General features: G+C 35.4%; 1 protein-coding gene across 1 annotated transcript in view; it reads right to left on the bottom strand.

Moving 5' to 3' along the window:
* LOC120631435 (protein TIS11) overlaps positions 1 to 18,571 on the bottom strand; it is a 52,866-nt gene extending 34,295 nt beyond the window's left edge. Inside the window, exon 1 of the mRNA XM_039901015.1 lies at positions 17,872 to 18,571. Within this exon, the coding sequence (XP_039756949.1) occupies positions 17,872 to 17,931 (60 nt within the window). The 5' untranslated portion in view covers positions 17,932 to 18,571. The remainder of the gene's footprint in view (positions 1 to 17,871) is intronic.
* Positions 18,572 to 20,590: the final 2,019 nt, after the last annotated feature.

The raw sequence follows: 20,590 nt of genomic DNA, 5'->3' as shown, positions 1-20,590 counted from the left end.
AGTGTGGTTACCGCAGCTGAAGTACATGGTAAGTATGAACTAGGTGCTGTTGATAATCAAGTGTGTACTACTAAATAGGAAGTGGACGTGCAGATAAAGCGTGTGCCGAAATTGGCACGTTGTGTTGTGTGACGGCAGTTATGCAACTCGACACTGACCTACCGGCCGGCGCCGTCGTGCCACTTTCCTTTCATTATTGACACACTATCTATAAACGGAGAGACTATCACTCAGATAAGCTACGTGATCTACGATCAAAACAACAGATAAAAATATTCAATGTCTATTCGTTAAACATAAAATCTTAGTTATTCATACATCTTATAGATACTCATTACACCCTTTTTGGAGCCTCGTTTATTATTCTATTAACATTCAATTCTTTTAACTCATTTCACCATGGCTTGATTGTTTGTTCGCGTTAAAACCACTTTTTAATCACCACGAAAATTGCAAAACGCTCGATTACAAATTATATGTTGCACTATGTAACATTATCTACCTAACTCACCATTTCAAGACGTTTAAAGTTTTGGCTGTGGTGAAAAAAAAAACTACTGAAAAACAGTTTTCATTGATCTTTGTTTTAGAGCATTGATTGATGTAAGTCGGTAGGTAAAACGTAAAGCAGGTGATTCATAAAAGACCTAGAAAAGTACAAACCTTAATATTATGATTGTTTTATTATAGGTACCTACTTTTCATGCTTATGCGTATTCAATTATAACCATACGTACTAAAAATACATATACGAAAATAAGAAATAGAAATCGCTGCAAAAGCTACCATGTGCACAACATTCGTCTTTTGTTGGAATTACCTTTTTCAGCCCTCGCTAAATCGTACCAACATTTTAGTCGGTACCAGCCTACTATTCCATCGAAGTATTGGTGCGTACATTTAAAAAGACCGGTCATCGAAGAAAAAGGTATTTATTTATTCATATTTATATTTAAGACACACCAGACAATTAATTGTAACTACATTCATAAAAAAAAAATTTGGGTTAGAATTACAAATCTTGTCTAGTGCCATTAGAATAATCAATTAGAGGTGTTCCTATTATTATTATTACCATTATCGTTGTTATCTCCGGTCACAATTTACAAATTACACCAAAAACCTGGAATGGTTTTGAATTTTCGTCAGTCATTTTACTTCATGAAAACTTATCAACATTCACATTTACAAACATGTAAACTAACATTAAATTTTTTTTTTTTTGACGTGACAACGTCTTATAAATTGGTTTGCCGGGTGACACTTCAAGAAACTGCGTTACGCTCCGCTCACGTTATGCGCTCACAATGAGAGCGAGTGAGAGGCACGCGTCCCTTCCACTCGGGCATGGTTAGCCCGCCTAAGAGCGAGAGAGACAGACATAAAAAGTGAAAGGCACGCGTCCCTTTATAGTAAACGCTGTTTCATTGTACGCAAATGTATTGCAAGTTATTGTATGTATATTTGTATATAAATACGTATGTATGTGTAAAGGTAAAAATAAAATTTTGTTAATATGAAATTCAGTGCGAGATTCTTTGTATAAATTAATGTTTTAAATATAATTCTTTGTATAAATAAATGTTTTAAATTGTTACTATTATTTCATCCTTCTTCCTACTATACGAATGAATATTCACATTAAAATTATTTTACCACTCAAAGTCGTTGTCACGTAAAACTTTCGCCCGTATACCGACTTTACAGGCAACCAATTTTTTTTTTTTATTTAGAATATGACGCATTTCAGTTTTCCTCATGTGTCTTAATGCAATTAAGAGATTAAAGCATTGTTTCACTTTTCGTATAATCAAGTCGTTTATTAAGAAACGGATCTGACAATACTAGCAAAGGCGCTGAAGGTTTGATAATCGGTTGCAAAATATTACATGGCAATTAGTTTATAGCACGTGACGTAGATTGACAATGAGGATTGTTGCGACCGATAAGTGTCGTGTACTTTTAAGTGGCCATTGTAATAAACAACGTGATACACGTAAATGCAACTGCGCCCAATTAATCTTCAGTTAACTAAACAATGACAAACTCGCCTACTATTTTAACTGCCCTGTTTATTGCTCGTATCGTATACGTATCCATTATTATGCGTGCCCGACAGTAAAATATCTTGTACGCTGCACAACAAGTAGTTTTTTTTTTGCACTGTTATCTGCATTAGAAAAAAGCGGTTAGAGCCTAATGTGTAAGAAACCTGCCTCCCAATGCAGGCACTGAGTTAGATCCCCTGCATCCAGTTCAACTTTTCGAATTAATGAAGCTTGCTTGAATGGTGAAGGAAAACATAAGTGAGGTAGCTTGTATAACTGAGAGTTCTCCCTAATGTGTGGTGGACTATGGGCTAAACTCTTCTCACTTTGAGAGGAGACCCTGTAGTCGTTAATCGGTTTATAATGTTGGTAATGATGAAGTATGAAGAAATCAGTCTCACTAAGTAAACAAAACTTCTATTTTTTGTCAATTTGGTTAATACATAGAATGTTGCTACGACGCCAATGTGCTTTCTATACCTTTTGTTGTACTTATAATTGCTTAAAAATAAATATAATGTATAATTACAAAGCCATTAAGATAAATAAACATATTAAACAATAAACATGGCGACCTGATAAGCGGCGAAAGCAACTAATCCCTTTTGATGCTTGGGGAAAATGATCAGTCTTTTTACATAATAATTTTGTCATAGTATTGGTTAAGACTTAATCTAATAAATAAATAATACTTAGAAATAATATATATTCGTATGGTACGTATTCAATCGTATTATTATACATAATATGTATAGATTATGGATATAGATATGAATATGAATCCACTAACTTAAAAGCATTTATAGCATTTATAGTATGATATTTTTTCGCCTTGCTAAGGTACTACTTGGAATTGATCGCTTTGTAGTGTTATGGCCACAATTAAATTAAATTTCTCTATTGTTTTATATTTATGTAGTTATTTCTCATTGAGCTGTTCAGTGTATTTATTCAATTAGTATAACTAACTATCATAGTTTATGCTCTCTAACTATGACTCAGTCACTTGGGCGAGAACTACTTCTAGATCTTCTTATTCAAAACAGAAATGAGTTGTTTGGTAGAAGAACTACCTATAAAAGGTACTGATGTAATTTAACTGATTTTTATTCAGGGCTACAAGCTTTGGGGTCTCGTCAGTGCGTGCACTTGTGTCACTGTGCTGTTTTGAACGTTCTTAGTTTCTATACTGCTTTAAAACATTTACTGCGACTATGTCCGACAGTTTGCGTCTATCAGTTGAGACTAAGCGACGACGACAAATGAATAAAGCCAGTGGAACCCGGATCCATAAATAAATAATAATTATATACTCTAGTTATAATACAATGTGCCGGGTCGCATGACACATCCGACAACGATGGCGAGGTCGTTCTTACAAGTTACAGGTGCCCAATTGCGCAGTGTACCTCGAAATTGGGGTAACTCCCCATTAACATAAACACACATTATACAAGGGGGTAACTTAATGAGTAACTTGTTCGTATTAAATTGTTATTCACATAAATACCTCGACACATGTAGAACGTATCGCAGTAGGTAACAAGTTTGCCGCCATCCTGGCGCAACGCGTTGTTGCTTTATGTCGGAGGTCTTAGATTTGATAACCTACTCGGGCCAATTTTGGAATTCATAAAGTGTAAATTGGAAGTAATTTTTATGTTAAATCAATAGATTGGCACTTGCCTGTAATATCACCAGCTAGTAAGTTTGTTTGTCTGTACACTCTTCATTGGAAGGGATTTTACAGCAGACACTATGGATGCCACGTGTTGCGATTGTACATGAGAGTAGACCAAAGAATCTACCTAAAAAAAGTCTGCATTTCTTGTGTATTGCGCTTTGCTACGAGACTTCACATATTACCAGTAAGTGCATACCGGTAATATGCAACGTAGAAACATTAGCGATATTTGGTGCTCACTCATGTGGTGCTTCAAATGAGGGAAAATTTAGGATGTAATTTTTATAGGGACAACCAACCAGTAGTGAGTTATTAACAGAGCTTAGTTACTAAACCTCTTTCGAGGTAAATATAGCTCGTCCAAAGAATGCCTCGTGACTAACCACTAGGTCCAACGCTAGCATGTAATAAAACAAATCCCCGTTGGTAATGCAAGTGTTAAGATTATTATTAAAGGCTCTGTTCACCTATTGAAAGAGACAGGTAGTTAGTAGAATTTGTTCTAACAATGGAATTGCTGATATGCACACAATAGTATTTTTTCCTGCTCGAAGCAGGTAGAGATAGAGACTAGATAAATTATAAAAGTGCAATTAGTTGCATGGTACTATTAAACTTTTGTAGAGAGCGTATAATTTTTTTTTTTGCTGCGAGGGGAAAATACTTGATGATCATTATAAAACTACGGGAAGATATTAAGCTTTTCAGAAATTAATAACTACAGCACATTATTTTAGAAAGGGATCGGGCTTTGGTGAGTGGTAACAAAAACTAAGTACCTAAATCTCGCTATTACGGGATTCGTGGCTTAGGACGGTTCTTCAAAATGGCTACTCCGACGCTACAAATGTTCATAGATAATAATAACTGACCCACCTGCTAACAAAAAAAGGGTCCAAAGTTATGTTGTAAATAGTAAGCAAAGTGTTCATATTAAAAAAAAACTGTTTTGCGGTTAGAAACTGACCAGAATATAGTCGTAGAGTATTATACCACCACACGAATAAAACTCTCTCGCAAGATTTGCGGAACTGTGACGTAACAGGGCAGCGAGTTCACTCCGGAAGACTGCGTTGTATGGTAACAAAGTACGAAGTAACAAACGGAGGAGTTCGAAAGTTCGCTTCCTGCAGCACGAGCGCATAAGATATCACAGCACGCGCGGATTATAATCGATGTAATGGCTTCAAGTTGCAACACTCATGTAGGCTGCAATCGCGCGAATCGCGCAATATGTGACATCGCGCCGCTTTTATCTTGCGTCAAACAAATCATGCATAGAAGAGTAAGAGCCATTATTACACCACAGCACGGCTAGCTTAGGCAAGAGACAAAAATTATATCCCCCGATTATATCCCCTGACAAGGGATAAAATTATTATATCCACCTGGACACAGCCCGGCAATAGGGTTAAGCCCCGTTTATTATTACACATATATTATTCAAGTATATTACTTTCACCTGTGCGTCAATGCTCGGGGAGTTGATTTTATCAACTCTCAGAGTGTGAGAAGATAAAATTATGTCCTTTCCCTGGGGAGAGAAATGTATCCTGCCCTGGCTGATGGGCAAAAGCTTTCTTCTACTAGCCTGTTGCTGTGTCCGTTAATCTTGACACCTTAGTGTACATGCATGTTTAAAACAAAGCCAGGCTAGCAAAACAGGAAAGTGGATCGCTGTTGTTGTTTTATAGGCATAAGGTACTCGTAAGTATAGTTAGGTACAGGCTTTGGCTTCGGCGCTTTGCGTAAGCGCCCTAAACGTTTCGTTTTGAGAATCCCAATCCTCCCAATTCCACTCAGTGGAACCTATACAATGTTTTTAAAGTTATTTTCCTGTCTACGTTTCAGTCTAAAAATTACAGATATGGAACGCTATGAAAAATCAATAAGCGATTATGAAATGGCGCCGGCGCTGGACCCGATGCTCCAGCTCCGTTCGGCCGTGTCATTACGAAACAAGAAAAGAAAGTTAAGACCGTTTGAGCTGAGAGAATGTCGCTCTAGTCGACAGCTTGCGAACGCGTCGCCGTGCAACGCGCTGCAATTGTAATACATCCCGCCCCCGTCCTACTAACCAACCTCTCGGTGTGTGTCGTAACTTGCTTTAATTTACTTGCACTTTTGCATGCTTAAGATTTCTACAGACGTGCCAATAAGTCTGCTACAGACACGTTCCAACCCGTAAGTAAATCGATCATCGCTCATCACTATCCAACAAGACTGTAGGTCCGGACCATAATAGCTGTCCGGTATGGGTCTTCAAATGGTAATATTCGGCGAAAAGCCGGCATGTTCATAGAGCTTTTACGACAGAGTTATTTTCTGACTCCAAGTTATATTTTTTAAAAACGTAGGAGACATTTGATTTAATTTTTAATATACTGAGTTACTACCAAACTAGATTTTTAATTGGTTGATACAATAGAAACAATATAGATATATATAACAAAAAAAAACAAGACGACCTTATTAATTTTATATCATTAATATAAAAGAGAATATTCTTTAACGAAGTTGCGTCAAGACGAGCGATCGTCATAACCGATAAAGGGCGAGATTTTATCGCAATAACATACACTAGTTAATAAACATATTAACTAGACCAGTCACGAAATAGTGACCCTCTTTGGCAGCCAACTTGAATATCAAATGATGTTTTGGTATTGCATAAGAACTGTGGGCCGAAATGTTCTTTACGGGCAATTATGTAAAACGAAAGCTTGGTACACACCTGCGCTATATCTATTGCGTATTTGAATTGCTCGCGGAAAATGTATTTCCTAATGAGTAGTTTAGTAATTGCGGGGTAGACATATTTTTATAAATCACTCACGTATCTGCGATTTAGAAACATTTAGGGCCCAAAATTGTTGTTAGGTTAATACACACAACCAATTAAATATAAAATTACTCGTTATTGCAAATACCGGAGATCACCGGAGACATTACAAGAAAAAGATTAACACGAGCCCAAATTATGTATATTTGGATAACTATAACCCCTAAGTAATTTCAAACATTTAGTCTGTGCCGTAAAACATGAAATGCTAACTGTAACATCAAAATTAAAGTGGCGTGCACAGGATTTCGAGACAAGCATTAGAAAGGCAAATGACAAAAAATGGTATATAACTCTTTTTCAATACAAAATATTTAGGCAATGTTTTTAGGCTTCACGATGTGCACGTATTCATCCATCTACGATATCTAGGGGAAATCTTTAAAAATAATAATCAGTTGTAGGGGAAAAAGGAGCTAAATTAAAGTGAGCATTTTTAATTTAACATAAGTGTTTAACTCTACGCATCGCCGCGCTTCTGTTGAGTTGTGTAATGTCGTAGTTTTCTAGATCTCGGTAGGTGTGTCGGTAGCTTAGCGGCAACAGGTAGAGAGGCGGCCACAGCGCTCGCGGTTATGGTAAAAGTGTTACACGACTCGGTCTCGGACTGAGCTCAATTCACTGTGACGCAACCGAGCAGCGAATGTGTGCCAAAATTGCAGTCAAAACCTCCGACATCGATGCTGCGCGCAGGTTAAGTGTTACGTCCGAGTTTACCCACAGTTTATGTAATACTAATACCAAATGTTTCGGTTTTCAATCCTAATATCGATACTTTTGAATCGGGAATAGCTTAGTGGACTTCGGCTACCCTTTTGGGGTGACCGACTTCGTTCCCCGGCACACACCTCAACTTTTTGGATCATTCACTGTAGATCTCGTAACTTTTGTACCGTAGAGCGATAAATTTTTGATGAAATCAACGCCTTAATACCAGCCAACCAGGTAATGTGTGTCTAGTAGAGGTAATCAATTAATTATCAACAATGAAATAGTTCCGAATTGCATTCTTACAGAATGATTTTCCAGATATTGGAAGACCTTCAAATTTCTGACATCGGTGCTGAAATTAAAGCCTTTAATAGTTTTCTCAGGACATTACAGTATTATATTCTTTATATACGAGTGATTGTTACTGTAACATAAACATTCTGAACTGTATCTAAAACTTATGCATTATTTTAAAGCGATGGTTTTCGTAACAAATGACTTGCACCTTAAATTGAGAGTTTCTCAGAAATAACTATCAAAGAGTACGTTAGTGGTTAAGAAAACTCAAACTTGTGAGATCGTTAATCTACTTAAACTTTTCCTATGAATACTTTACAAGTTTTTAATTAGGGACAGACCTATTTATAGAAAACAGGTAGTGTATTGTTAGGTACACTGATAATGCTACCCGACGTAACGGGAGCCGATTAGATACAATAGTACTCTTTGTTTATGCAGTACACTCCACAGTCTACATTATGTAGGACCTCCGATATGCATTATCTATAGGTACTTAGGTACTGACTAGTTGGTTACATACTTTTAGTGTTTCGTTACTCAAACGATGCCCATAATGAGACCGCGTAAAACAAATAAATGTTGTCGTTAGTTAATTTACGTACTATTTATGAATTGTATTAACATAAATATATTAAATGAATATTCTTATATTTATTAGTTAATAGCGTAACATAAATAAATATTTTTACAAAAAATAAAACTTTTAGAAGAAGAATCTAGATCGCGGTTACTTGCTAAAGTCGATCTCGTTTCAATATAGTTTTGTATGATGTGTGCTATTACTCAACAGTAAATAATCTAATTACCTATATATATAAATAAAACTATATATATATAAATAAAACTGAATTGTTTATCTGTAATTTCGATATACCTACCTCTTCTTAAGCTCATAATGGTCATTGAAATGATAACATAGATAAGAACCTATCTCAAATAAACGTTAAAAATGTTTGTCCATGATAGTCTTCAATTGTAAGAATGGAGAAATCAAGCTTGAAATGTCAAAACTATTGAAAAAGTTAATAATTTTGATATATTGAAATAGGTTTTTAAGTTTCTCAGACTTGGGAAGATTTATGAAGTCGCTGGTGATTGTACGCAACATGTCTACCTACCTACCTACGACCGTTTTACTCGGCAATGAACCCTAGCATTTGTTCTGTTGAAACAATTAGCGACGCGTCGCGAATCAACAAGCCATAATACTGAACATCTAATGAATAATACAGATAGTGGTTTTGATATACCTAATACCATCGTCACCAAAACAGCCAACCGCAGTACCACATCTGGGCACAGCTTATCTCTCGGAGAAGAGAACTTTTAAGGGGAATACCCACCGTGCTGCTCAACGGGAGTGGGAAGGCGGGTTTAAACGATTCTTATCACATGTTAGGGATAATACCAGGGGATGACGGGTTAACGCGCTTTCGCACAGTTATTAGCAAGTTCCTAATCTGTCATTCGCGTGCACAGGGTTTTTGACCAGGGTATGCATAAAGGAAAATGGCATAAAATCCTGCCCCTTTATGAGTTATACAAAAACTTTAGGGTATGCAGTGCTTTTGTGCTTGTATGAAGTGCACGCCACAGTTATCTGTGCCGGCCTAGTATTGAGGCGTAAACAGAAAATTCTAATATACCTATCTATAACGGCCAATATTCGGCCAAAAACAATATTATGTATCTTTATATTTCGGCCGACTCGGGAATCGAATCCAAGACCTCGCGATCTATATACACACAAACCACTGACCACCAAGGCATTATGTGTTTTGTTATCATGTGTTTGACGAATGACAAGTAAATAATTAGGTTTATAACGTGCCTACTTAAGAATGCATAGCTACAATTAAATAAGATTTCGCAAGTTTACTAGGAAAACTACAAAAAGTGGTACATAGTGGTATAGTAGTATATCAACATTAAATGTACTCTTAGCCAAGTTAAAATTTCCATTTAGATTGCCAACTTATTGTAAGAGTAAAGGCTGTTACGAAATAGCAATGTTTTGTATTTTATGAAACTGATAAGGTTTGTTCGATTAGAAGGTTAAATAATAAAAGGTAAACAAACAACTGCCAATTGTGCGATTAAACTTTAAAATTTATCAAGATACGAATATTATTTTTTATATCAAAGTAAATAATAGCTAGGAAGGTAAGTACGTTAATATTTGAACGTTGCAGCGATTGTCAGATATTTAAAAGACTTTTTACTAATATTTACGTAGGTACCTACCCAAGTTTAATAGTTCAAACTTAAAAGACAATGTATATTGCAACTATAAGCTTAGTTAAATTCAAGTTGTTAAATACGATTTCAAATAAGGTAAATAAATATGCGTGCCTAAAGCGAATGAGTTCAAGCTAAGAATCAAGGCCTATAACCTGCAGAAACAATTTAAGGTCAACAGTATTTACGTACAAATTACATTGAATTCAGCGAGAGTTCAAAATGTTAATTAAAGGATATTGGTATTGAGAACTGTATGCCGGAAAAGCATTGTTCACTGCCCTTAGCTAATTTTGTACACCGAAAAAGGTATATAATAACAGCCTACTTATCTTATAGAATAGGCTTACATTGGCATAACTAACTACAGTGTAGGAATAAACTTTTCGTCTGGCTTGTATTGTCTGCGAAGCGGTTGTGGACTACCCACGCAGTCATTTCTCATGATAATAAGCTGGAAGTAGACAGGGTGTGTTTGAAACGTTCATAAAGTATTAACTATCCTTACATGCCATTATTTCAATATGCTTAAAAAAGTTCGGGATTGTCCTGTGTGATTCTAAATCCTGGGAGGATCTTAGAACTACTATAGTACACAATTAAGTTGAAAAACACATTTAATATAATAAATAACCACCAGCTTATAATATTAGGCAGCACAAAGCTACCTCACATTTGTTGTGGGAGTTAACAATGCCTAAATTTGGAACTTAGGTCACTAATTAAGTGAACTATGAGTCGAATAATAATGCCATCCTCGCATTGGGTAACGCAGTCAAGGCGAGCCAGATATTTAAAACTAAACAATATTCGAAGCGTTAGGAAAGCCAGACGCCTTGACTCGTGTTGGCCATACAGTAGGTATAGGTCGGATCATGTCCTCACAGCGAGGCCATTAGGTTCGGAGGGAATAAAGGGTTGACTCACATCCGCGCTCGCTCGCTGGAGAAAGGGACTGCACTTAAAAATAGAATATTGCCGTTGTAAGTTCTTGCTCACAAGCGCTACCAATGAGTCAACTTAGAGTAGGGTTGACATCTCCAAGTGTTCGGAATCAGGACAATTTGAAACTAATCTAGAAGCTTAAATATCCTAAGGTTCCGCAATTCCTTGATTGCATGTAGGGCTACAGCCATTTCTATTTGGCTTCGGCTTTGAAAAGGTTTCATGGGAGTTTTCTAAGTGTTGCCCGTTTGGATAACAGATGCTGCGAATCATTGGTTCAATTCTACGCTAACTCCTTGGAGTGAATATGTTGCCTTACATACAAATTCACAACGAATGTACATAAACTGATCACTAATATTTTAAAATATATTTCATGTAACTCTGCATTGATGAAGTAATAAAACAACGTCGACCGTTTCCAATCAGTTAACGTATTTCCACTATACTGGGCAGCAACTTGATTTCGTAACTTGAAAGAGGTTAGTTAAGTAGTCTCAATATTGTGTGATAATGATAACCTAAGCAACTAACGATATAGTAATATAAAAACCTTCAATTAAGATTTGTGGTGTAGAAGTGTTTTCATGAGGCTTTTTCCTTCCGGTGTAATTGGAAATACATCTGGAACTCTTTAGTGGCTATAGAGATTATATGTTTCGAATGGTCTTAAAAGATCTGATTTTTACAATTCGAAATGGTAAGTGTACTTAAATAGATAAAATGAGATGTGTTCACTTATGTTTGTTTTAAAAGAAACATAAGTTATCGCACACATTAAAAGGTTCCAAGTGAATAGCCGTAACTTTACCTAGAGTCGGAATAAAAAGGGTCAATCACAATACATTTCTAATAAAAACAAAGCTCTGCTGACTGCTGTAATTGTAGTAAGATACAAAATGCTTGGCAAAATGGCGCCTTAGTCCCACGCAGAGTCTCATTTCGCTAACACAGCATACGAGGAAATAAACGAGTAGTTATTGTATATAACCAACGCTAGCTGCCACCTCAGCTCCCACGATCGGCACATTGTTTGCGCTGCACTCGAAGGTTTCTGCAACGCCTAGATGTTGGGAAACGCAGACTGAGGCCAGAACCGGCCATTTGAGAAACCTTTCAAGATGTGATTGCGAAAAGTGTGGAAAGCTTGCATTTGCATTAACACAAATGTTGTCAAGTAACGCATAAGCACACTCGAATGCGTACGTTAGTTACCTCAACAACCCATTTAATAGAATTGGTGATATTGACAATTCAAATCGAAATGACTAGTTACGTTCTAAAGCTCTTCCCACTTCAAGCATTTCCCACAAAACTTGCCAATGCATCTTGCTCAGTGCATGAATATAGCCATTTTTTTTTTGCATTCAGTTAGTTAATTCTACCCACAGATGACAAAAATGGTTCATAAGCAATGTGTAACATTTGTATTTAACTGTGGTATTTGTTGCAAATTTTTCGCTATAACACAGAAGCGGTTGCAATCCAAAACCTTATCAGGACACGTGGAGAGCTAATCGCGTCGCGTGACCACCACAACCAACACCGCCTATGCAATTAACTCGCCAATAAAATTGTTGGTTTATATTTATGCCCACAAACATTTATACTATAGGTACCAAACCTACCTACTTCCATTTCCTTATTATTTCAAAGAATGACATTATTAATAAGCACTCGGAACGCAGCAGTAAATGACTAACTGAATGCAACACTAAAGTTCTTATCAACAATTAAACAACGCAAAAATATGTATTTATCTCGGCAACATTGATAAGCCTTTGACTTCCTTTCATTGCTTGTGTGATCATGGATTTGTTTTACTTTTGTCGTTTTGTATTAATGCGAAGGGCATGTAAAAAAATACAAGAAAATTACGAGACTTGGACCAACACCTGCTCCATTAAACCACACGTAAGTAATATTATTTTTAAAATATTAATATGTCTCACGGCATGTTGATAAAGCCTGTCTTCCTCATATTATATTACTTTTGAATTTAATGACAGACAAAACGTTCAAAAAAAAATATTGCAGTACTTTGGGTGTGGTATTCACATCTGCTCCTTAAGAAAGTTGGTTCATTTTACACTGATAAACAAACCTATATCGATTTGTATTACTTACTCGTAATCGATAACCGATAGATTCTTTCGGAAATCGCTGCTTGCTCAATTTTGCACAAGGAAATTAAATATTATTAGTGCCACTGAAAACATCCAGACAAGAATTTATGTAAGGTATGCATTGGAAAGTGAAACAATATTACAAAATTATAATTTAAAAATCCCCGACCAATAATATCGTGTATATTTATAATAAACCCTAAAATAAACTATTTTACTATTGCTTGAATAGTGAAGTAACCCATATTCAGAGAGTTGTAAAAAGCCGAGAGGCGGTCATCTTGAATCTGAAATTTGCCATAGTGTATTCTACCCTCATCTATTAAAGGAATTTATATTATTATAGGAATATGTTATCAGCCATTTTGTAGTCGCGCAGCGGTCATCTTGGACCGATTTCCATCGAAGCTAAGAACACTTCCAATCAATTCACCTTTCATACAAAAAAACATAATTAAAATCTGTTTCGACAGACAGACAAACACAAACGCACTCGTCAAACTTATAACACCCTGTCCTTTTCGCGTCGGGGGTTAAAAATCATTGCCAGACTCATTAGAATGATTCTTTAACTAAGATAATAAAGTATGAAACACAGTCTACTGAGGACTGAGTACCTACAACGCGTTTCGCGTGCTAGCATAGCGCAATCGTACGCTTCGACGCCCCTCATGATTACATGCCTTACTGACCAACTAACAACAAAAGAAATAAGACTAATTCTATTATACGAAACTGACATTGTTTTTAGACTCGTTGATACATAAATAGGTTTTAATTCTAAACAATTGAATTTAAGAACTGCGATGGCGATTCTGCCATTTGTTTCCATTTTGTTTTATTTTGGTGATATAAAGTAACATTATTGGGTCAGCACACTTTTCATAAAGAGAAAACGTGAGGCCTTACTATCCTTACATTCTCTAGTTGTAATAGTTTGGTAGGAAATTTTCCGAAATTGGCACTAGTAGCTATATTTTTAAAGACCGCCTATTGTTGCAATTTTTTATTTTCCGCATTTCTTATTATATTTTAGGTAGAAATGATTGGCTGAATGTCCTTAGTTTAATAGCTATTTAATACGTAACTTACAACTATTAGAACGTACGCAAATATTATCATTTCCTGTCAAACCTAATAACATATTCTATTTACATGCCAGATTTACTTAACCTTATCTTTTGAAGGGCACTCTTTGTTAGAGTAAAGAAATAAATCAAACAAAGAGGAAATCTCCATAAAAACTGAAAACATCCCACTTGCCAACGACTTTCCAATCGTTCCCCTCAAAATTTTGGAAGTTGCCAACAATGGTTGATCGAACAAAGGGGAATTGTGGAACAAAAGCTTTTTTTATCATGTGCCAAAACGAAAAAAAATGGTTATAGTGAGCGGTTGTATTTGTAAATAGGCAGCAGGTAGAAGGTTGTAGGTGTATTTATGGAGCCCAACGGTTTAAAGGATATTTTTTGTGCTATTCAAAACAAAAATAAAAGAAATACGATGCACCTTTCGAAATTCCCACTGAGATTTGAAGGCCGCTGTAACTCTCAAGTAAATCGTCGTAAGAACGCAGTAAATGACTTGGCAAAAATTAAAACAATGACGTGAAAAATAAAGCAACGTATTTTTACTATTCAAAATATCCGTTGTGACATACCTAGGTACTTTGTTGTTAAAATAATAATGCACAAGTCGCTAGGTTTCTATTTGCAGAATTTTAATCATTTTTTAACGGAAATTATGATGAAAATGCTGCAAATGTTGCATTTTCACGGAATAAACGAGGACCAAGGTAGAATGATCTTTTAAGTTTTCCCTAATGCCTCGGTAGGTAGGTATCGGCTAAATGTCTCGGCCTTAATATGCTTAACGAATCAATAATCAACAACAGTAAATTATTAACTATGTAATACTTAGTTAATCTTGAACCATCAACTTATCCTACGTGTACAACGAAATTAGCATAGGTAGGTAGGTACTAACTAGCAGTCAAAGAACCCGGTGTTAAAAAACTTGTTTATGAATATTCAAAACGTGAGCTTATATTTTATACATAAGCCTCTCTACCCCTTGCGTTATGTGCTTCACAAAATACAAAACAGGACAGCCCTGAGCAACAAGTGGCTTATATGCAATATAAAGAAACCACAAAAACCGTGAGCAGGTAGCGTATGAAAGAGCAAACGATTTATAACCATGTGAATTAGCTAATAGAACCGGTTTTGCTTCGCCATTACAAATAGGGTCCAAAACGTGCTTGTCAAGCGATAATCATCTTAATTACAAAGAGTGAGGGGTCATTTCTAGGTAAAACGTGAGTTATAATGGGAGCCACACCAGTCACACCACTTAACCGCGTCTGCTCTTAGGTACCCCTGCTGAGATTTGAAAAGGATTTGTCAAGCAATAAGAACGCGAGTTATATAGGTTACAAAAAAAAATTGGAAGATTAATATAGGTTAAGGACAAAATTAATAGAGGTGCCTAGTCAGGTAGGTATCTACGGATTTATAAAATGTTATGTTTACTATGGTAAACATTATCTAAATTCACCCTTAAATTTACTTAAACCTTAATCTCGTTGTAGTTTAACGTGGTAAGTACCTATCTTAAAATAGATCTTTATAGTTTTTTTTAAGCCAGGCTTACAAAATTAAAAACAAAACATTATTTATTGTTATTTTAATTTAACTAGGTACCTACCTAGGCACAACTTTTCAAATAAATTGTTCTTCAAATAAATTATCTTAAATAAAAATGCCTAACAATCCTAGTAAAATTCCAAATGATCAGCTTAACAGCACACTCTTAATTCGTAGTTTATTACTAATTAGGTAATTAATAATCAACTCAATTAGGTTAAGACATATTTAGGTATGATTAAAATTCCAGCCTTCTTAAAACTAAAAATGGTGAAAGACCGAAAACATTACAGTAAGGTAGTACCTACCTTCATCAGTAGGTAGGTAGGCACCTACCTACCGGTGTAGTTATACAAGACACGGCTGTCTCCCTCACTATTTCCTAAATGTGTCAACGTTCGACTTTTACTTTTAATACCTAGGAAATTGGCTTGTAACGAGTTCGGTCGGATCGGATTCTTTATCTAACTACCGCGCTTCTTAACCAGTCATGTAGCAAAACAGCCTGAAATAGATTTTCCGTATTTTACAAATAAGGAATTATAGTTGCTTTGTGGGCTTACTACCCTCTCGTATACGACAGCTTCATATGTCACATACCTACCTATACATTCCCTTAAATAAGGAATATAATTCTGAAACATAGCGTCAAAAACATTTAAAAAATACCCACTGCTTTTAAGTGATACAAACCCACATAAAGTCAGTAGAGTACTTTAATTTCTGCCAATCTTGTTTTTTAAACAAATTGGCTCTACACTATGGCTATTTGGTTGAAGCACGTTTGAGTTTTTTCTCTTATTTTAATCTAGGACTCGTTGAATACGTAAAACTTCGATCTTATGCATGGGTAGGAAGGTACCTTTTATGCATTTCAATGGCATGGTCTAAGACTACGAGGTAAAATATGTTAGGTACTAGGTATTATAGCAGGCAGGTAGTTTTACAATATGTACTTTCTTTGTTGGGCTGAAAGCGTTGTTCCTTCTTACCAACCTTGTTAGGTACAAAGTTGGTAATGATAGTATAAGGACAAAATGTGACCGACACGTGGTGTTACTTTTTAGGTTATGTTATTTGTATACTAGATAACAATGTTATTGGTTTCCTTCCTACCTACCAACTTGAAAAGTGAAACCGGCTTGTTGTGTAGCTATTTAACGAGCATAAAAGCTGATGAATGTTTTGTAGGTAAGTAAGTACCTACCTACTTACCTTCAATTTATAATATTTTTTTAATTAAAATAACATGGATCGAAGTAAACTGGTAGGCAAATACCAAATTTACTTGTTTTGTGCGTTAAGAGCTCCCTTCTTACACTTTATTCTGTGTAATATACCTAATCATAAAGCGTTTTAGGAAGTTATCGAAAACCTGTCTACCTACCTACCAGCCTGCCTCATTTTCAATTTAGTAGAATTTTACACGCTTTATTTTCGCTTTACCTGAATGTTTGTAACAAACTCCGTTATAGGTAGGTACTTTATTTTTACCCTCTTCAAACGTATTTAGAGGACCGATGACAAAACACTAATTTTATAAGATTATTCCAATTTTCATTTGCAAAATAAGATTTTTGTTAATATGTATAGGTAGGTATATAATATTCATCTAAAGTCAATAAGGCAGGAATGTTGTAAATTTTAAATTCTTTTGTAAATAAACTAAACTAACAGATATAAATTAGTTTGCTTTTTACACCAAGCGTGGTTTTTCAGTTTTTTTGAACTATTAATTTATTTACTAGTCTGGTTCTTTTGGGTAAGTAATTCTTTATAAAATTGAAGTAGGTAATTATCTACCAAGACCTAAATATAATTTTCTGATTATTATGTTTGCGGCCAAATCGCGAAAATTTACAGTGCGTTTGCTTATCAAACTATTTTATAAGTACCTAGGTAGATGTGCCTGTAGATTCACATATTAGTTCTACGTTAAAACCTTAAAAAACAAAATAGATATAATATATGTACCTACCTACCTAGGTAAGATAATTTCATTCGATGTTAGTATCTTCAGTCTACACATAATAAATGATAACAAAATGTTTACGACTTCAATTAGGTTTTCATAGCCAGTATCGATGGTGTTGTTAATTTCATTTAGGTTAGAAACGAATAAAAGCGTAAAAATTTTTAGTTTTTAAATCTAAATGCATTTTTTAAAATTTATTTTTGTTATTCTTGAAATCAGAAATGAGAATGTAAAAGAGCAGAATGTTATGCTATTTTTTAAAACTTCGGCAACTAGAGACTCCCAGAATCTTAACTTTTTTACGTCCCTGATACCTAGTAGGTTATAAAGTTAGTTAGTTAAATAAACTTTGCTTACCTTCAAGAACAGATCACCAAAGTCATACAGCGCAGACTGATGCATTATGGCAGTAGACATTATGTAAAACCAACTCGACACTAATTATTACGATCCAGGTTTTGCAGTGCTTGTTTTAAGTTTTGAAAAGTGCAATTAAACAGATCCACTTTAGGCACGAATTTTGAGGTTAAACTCACTGTAATTTAGCAAGTGGAGAGTAGTTCACGGTATTTTCAACGAGAATTTTTAGGAAACCTTTGTACAAATACTTTGTGAAAAATGTTAGTGAATTGATGCGTTTTTGTTTTTATAGTCGGTGACCACAGATTGAGTCCGAACTAGTTGGCTAGGGCAATGTTTTTTTATTATTCCCTCCACGATTGAGCCAGTTTTATATTTTTGAACACAATTTCGCAAGCGTTGCGAAAATGTACAAAACAGTCCTTTGTTTCGAAATGTCTTCTTCACTTTTTTCGCGTCTATACGGAAATTCACAAATACTGGTCAAAACTCTGCGCGAACTGCATCGAAGTAAACTTTAGACAATAAAAACTATTTTATTTGTCCAACTTTATACTCCAAAACGTTTACAATTCTGGCTGCATAAGTCGCAAGTTAAAAAAAAATATCGAAGTGTCAACGTCCGCGCAAAACGCACCACACGTTCATTCCGTATCACGCTTGCTCGCGCACTGAGCGTGAGCCTGCAATTCGGTTCGCCAGACTCGTGAACCGGCAGCGGGCGGGTGGATTTTGTTTTCAAATCAAACAGCACGATCACGTTTGAAGCGAGATTCGTTTTCCGATCGGGTTCGCTCGGGTGATGTCGGCGATATTCGGCGGTCCGTTTTGTTGTTGACTGCCCGCCACAATAAAAATGATAAAAACCCTTCATCACGGTTTCCTCTTGACTGTTAATACTTATTTTACTTTTATAAAATTGTGCATTCATTCTACTAAAAGGAGATTTTTATAAGTAGGTTATATTTTTCACATAACGATTCCCATTTTTTTTTCTACTTTTTTTAAATTTTATCAGAATAGGTAAATGAAATGTGCCTAGCTGCTAGGTAGATTTAATATATAAATTATAGTAGTGGTAGTACGTTTGCATGGCGCCATTTAGACGTTTTGGTAATATCTAGCTAACAACCTTAGAGTACCTACAACAGTCTGCCTTGAAGATTTAGTAAAGTTTAGTAGGGCTATACAAATTACATAATATAAATATTATGTTTACTCTTCTCGTCTTATCTCATGCAAAGAGGGCGAGAAAAAGGTAGGACCACTAACTAAATAGGTACCTAACTAGCATAAATATTTTGGAGGTTGCCTGGAAGAGATCGCTACTAAGCGATAAGGCCGCCCTTTGTATCCTACTTTTTAAGTTTATTTTTGTTGTGTCTATTGTTTTTTTTTTTTACAAATAAAGTTTATAAATAAATAAATAAATAAATAAATAAATAAATAAATATAGGATCATCTTTTGTTCCCACTAATAACTAGGTAGTTGTCCCCTGGCTGCGTTTACGAATACAATAAATATTAATTCTCTTGAATATAAACATATTATGTTTTTATTTGTCCCCAGGATCCAATCTATCTCTGAACTAAATTACGTTAAAATTGATTCAGCGCTTGAGCCAAACGTGTGTAACACACCTATACTACAAAAAAAAGCTCATTATGAGCTAAAGTAGAAAATCTTAATTTTTTCAGGATAAAAAGTATTCTATGTCCGCCTTTAGAATGCGTTCTATCCATAAGCTGATCGGTGCATAGGTAACCAACCAACATACAAACACATTTCCACGTTTATAATATTAGTATGGATAATATTTTTTAATAGGTCCCTACCTAATTACATATTGAATTAAGTACTTAGATAAGTACAATTAAACTATAATAATTTAGTATACAAGTTATACCGGCTAATTATCCTACCTATATCGGAGTATTTTATACATTTTGGTGAGGAAGTGCTAAAAAATACACGGCCTGAACGGTGAACAAACGCAAAAACTTGTAATTTTAGAGCTGGTTCGACCAATCGAGGTATCCAACGCCCGCGCTCGCTCTAAGGTAAGTCGTAATCATAATCAAAGCGTTTATAGGCGTGCACGTGGCACGCAGTTGACACAAAATGAAAAAAAATCTTCTTCAATTCTAGTTATAAAAGGAAAACTATAGGCAGCAGTGTTAGTGTATGACTCTAGACTAAGACTACATTACCTCAATCTATATTTTCAATGATTATTCCGCAAAATTACTGGTTCTATTACTTGTATTTAGGTACTAAGCTTTATGATATGCGGATATATAGCGTCGTGTCTTTACCTAAACAAAAGTATAAGGCCTATTCTTAAGATTTTATATCCTCTATTTTCTGGATATCTGGTCAAGACCTTGTTGAAATAAAACTTAATTTTTCCGGCCATCCATCGGTCTGATCATCTCTTAGATTTGAGCCATAGATAGAACTTCGGCATAGCCATTTCGAACCAACTAACGTACAAAACAAAGGCCCAAAACAGAAACTTGAAAAATCCAAAAAGTTACCGGAGAAAGGACTCTGGTCGTATTTTGGAGTACACCTACTAAATCCTGCGGGAGTAAAGCCGACTGTTTTGTAACTTATGAAAACCACAGATAAACAGCGTTTTTTTTAACCGGTATACGCTCCTGCTATCACTATGGTCGCAAAGAGTGCTCGCAGCGTCCCTCGAGCAACTTTTTA

Source organism: Pararge aegeria, chromosome 18 (genome assembly GCF_905163445.1).
Source record: "Pararge aegeria chromosome 18, ilParAegt1.1, whole genome shotgun sequence".
NCBI lineage: Eukaryota > Metazoa > Arthropoda > Insecta > Lepidoptera > Nymphalidae > Pararge > Pararge aegeria.
This window is presented reverse-complemented; position numbering and strand designations above follow the sequence as displayed.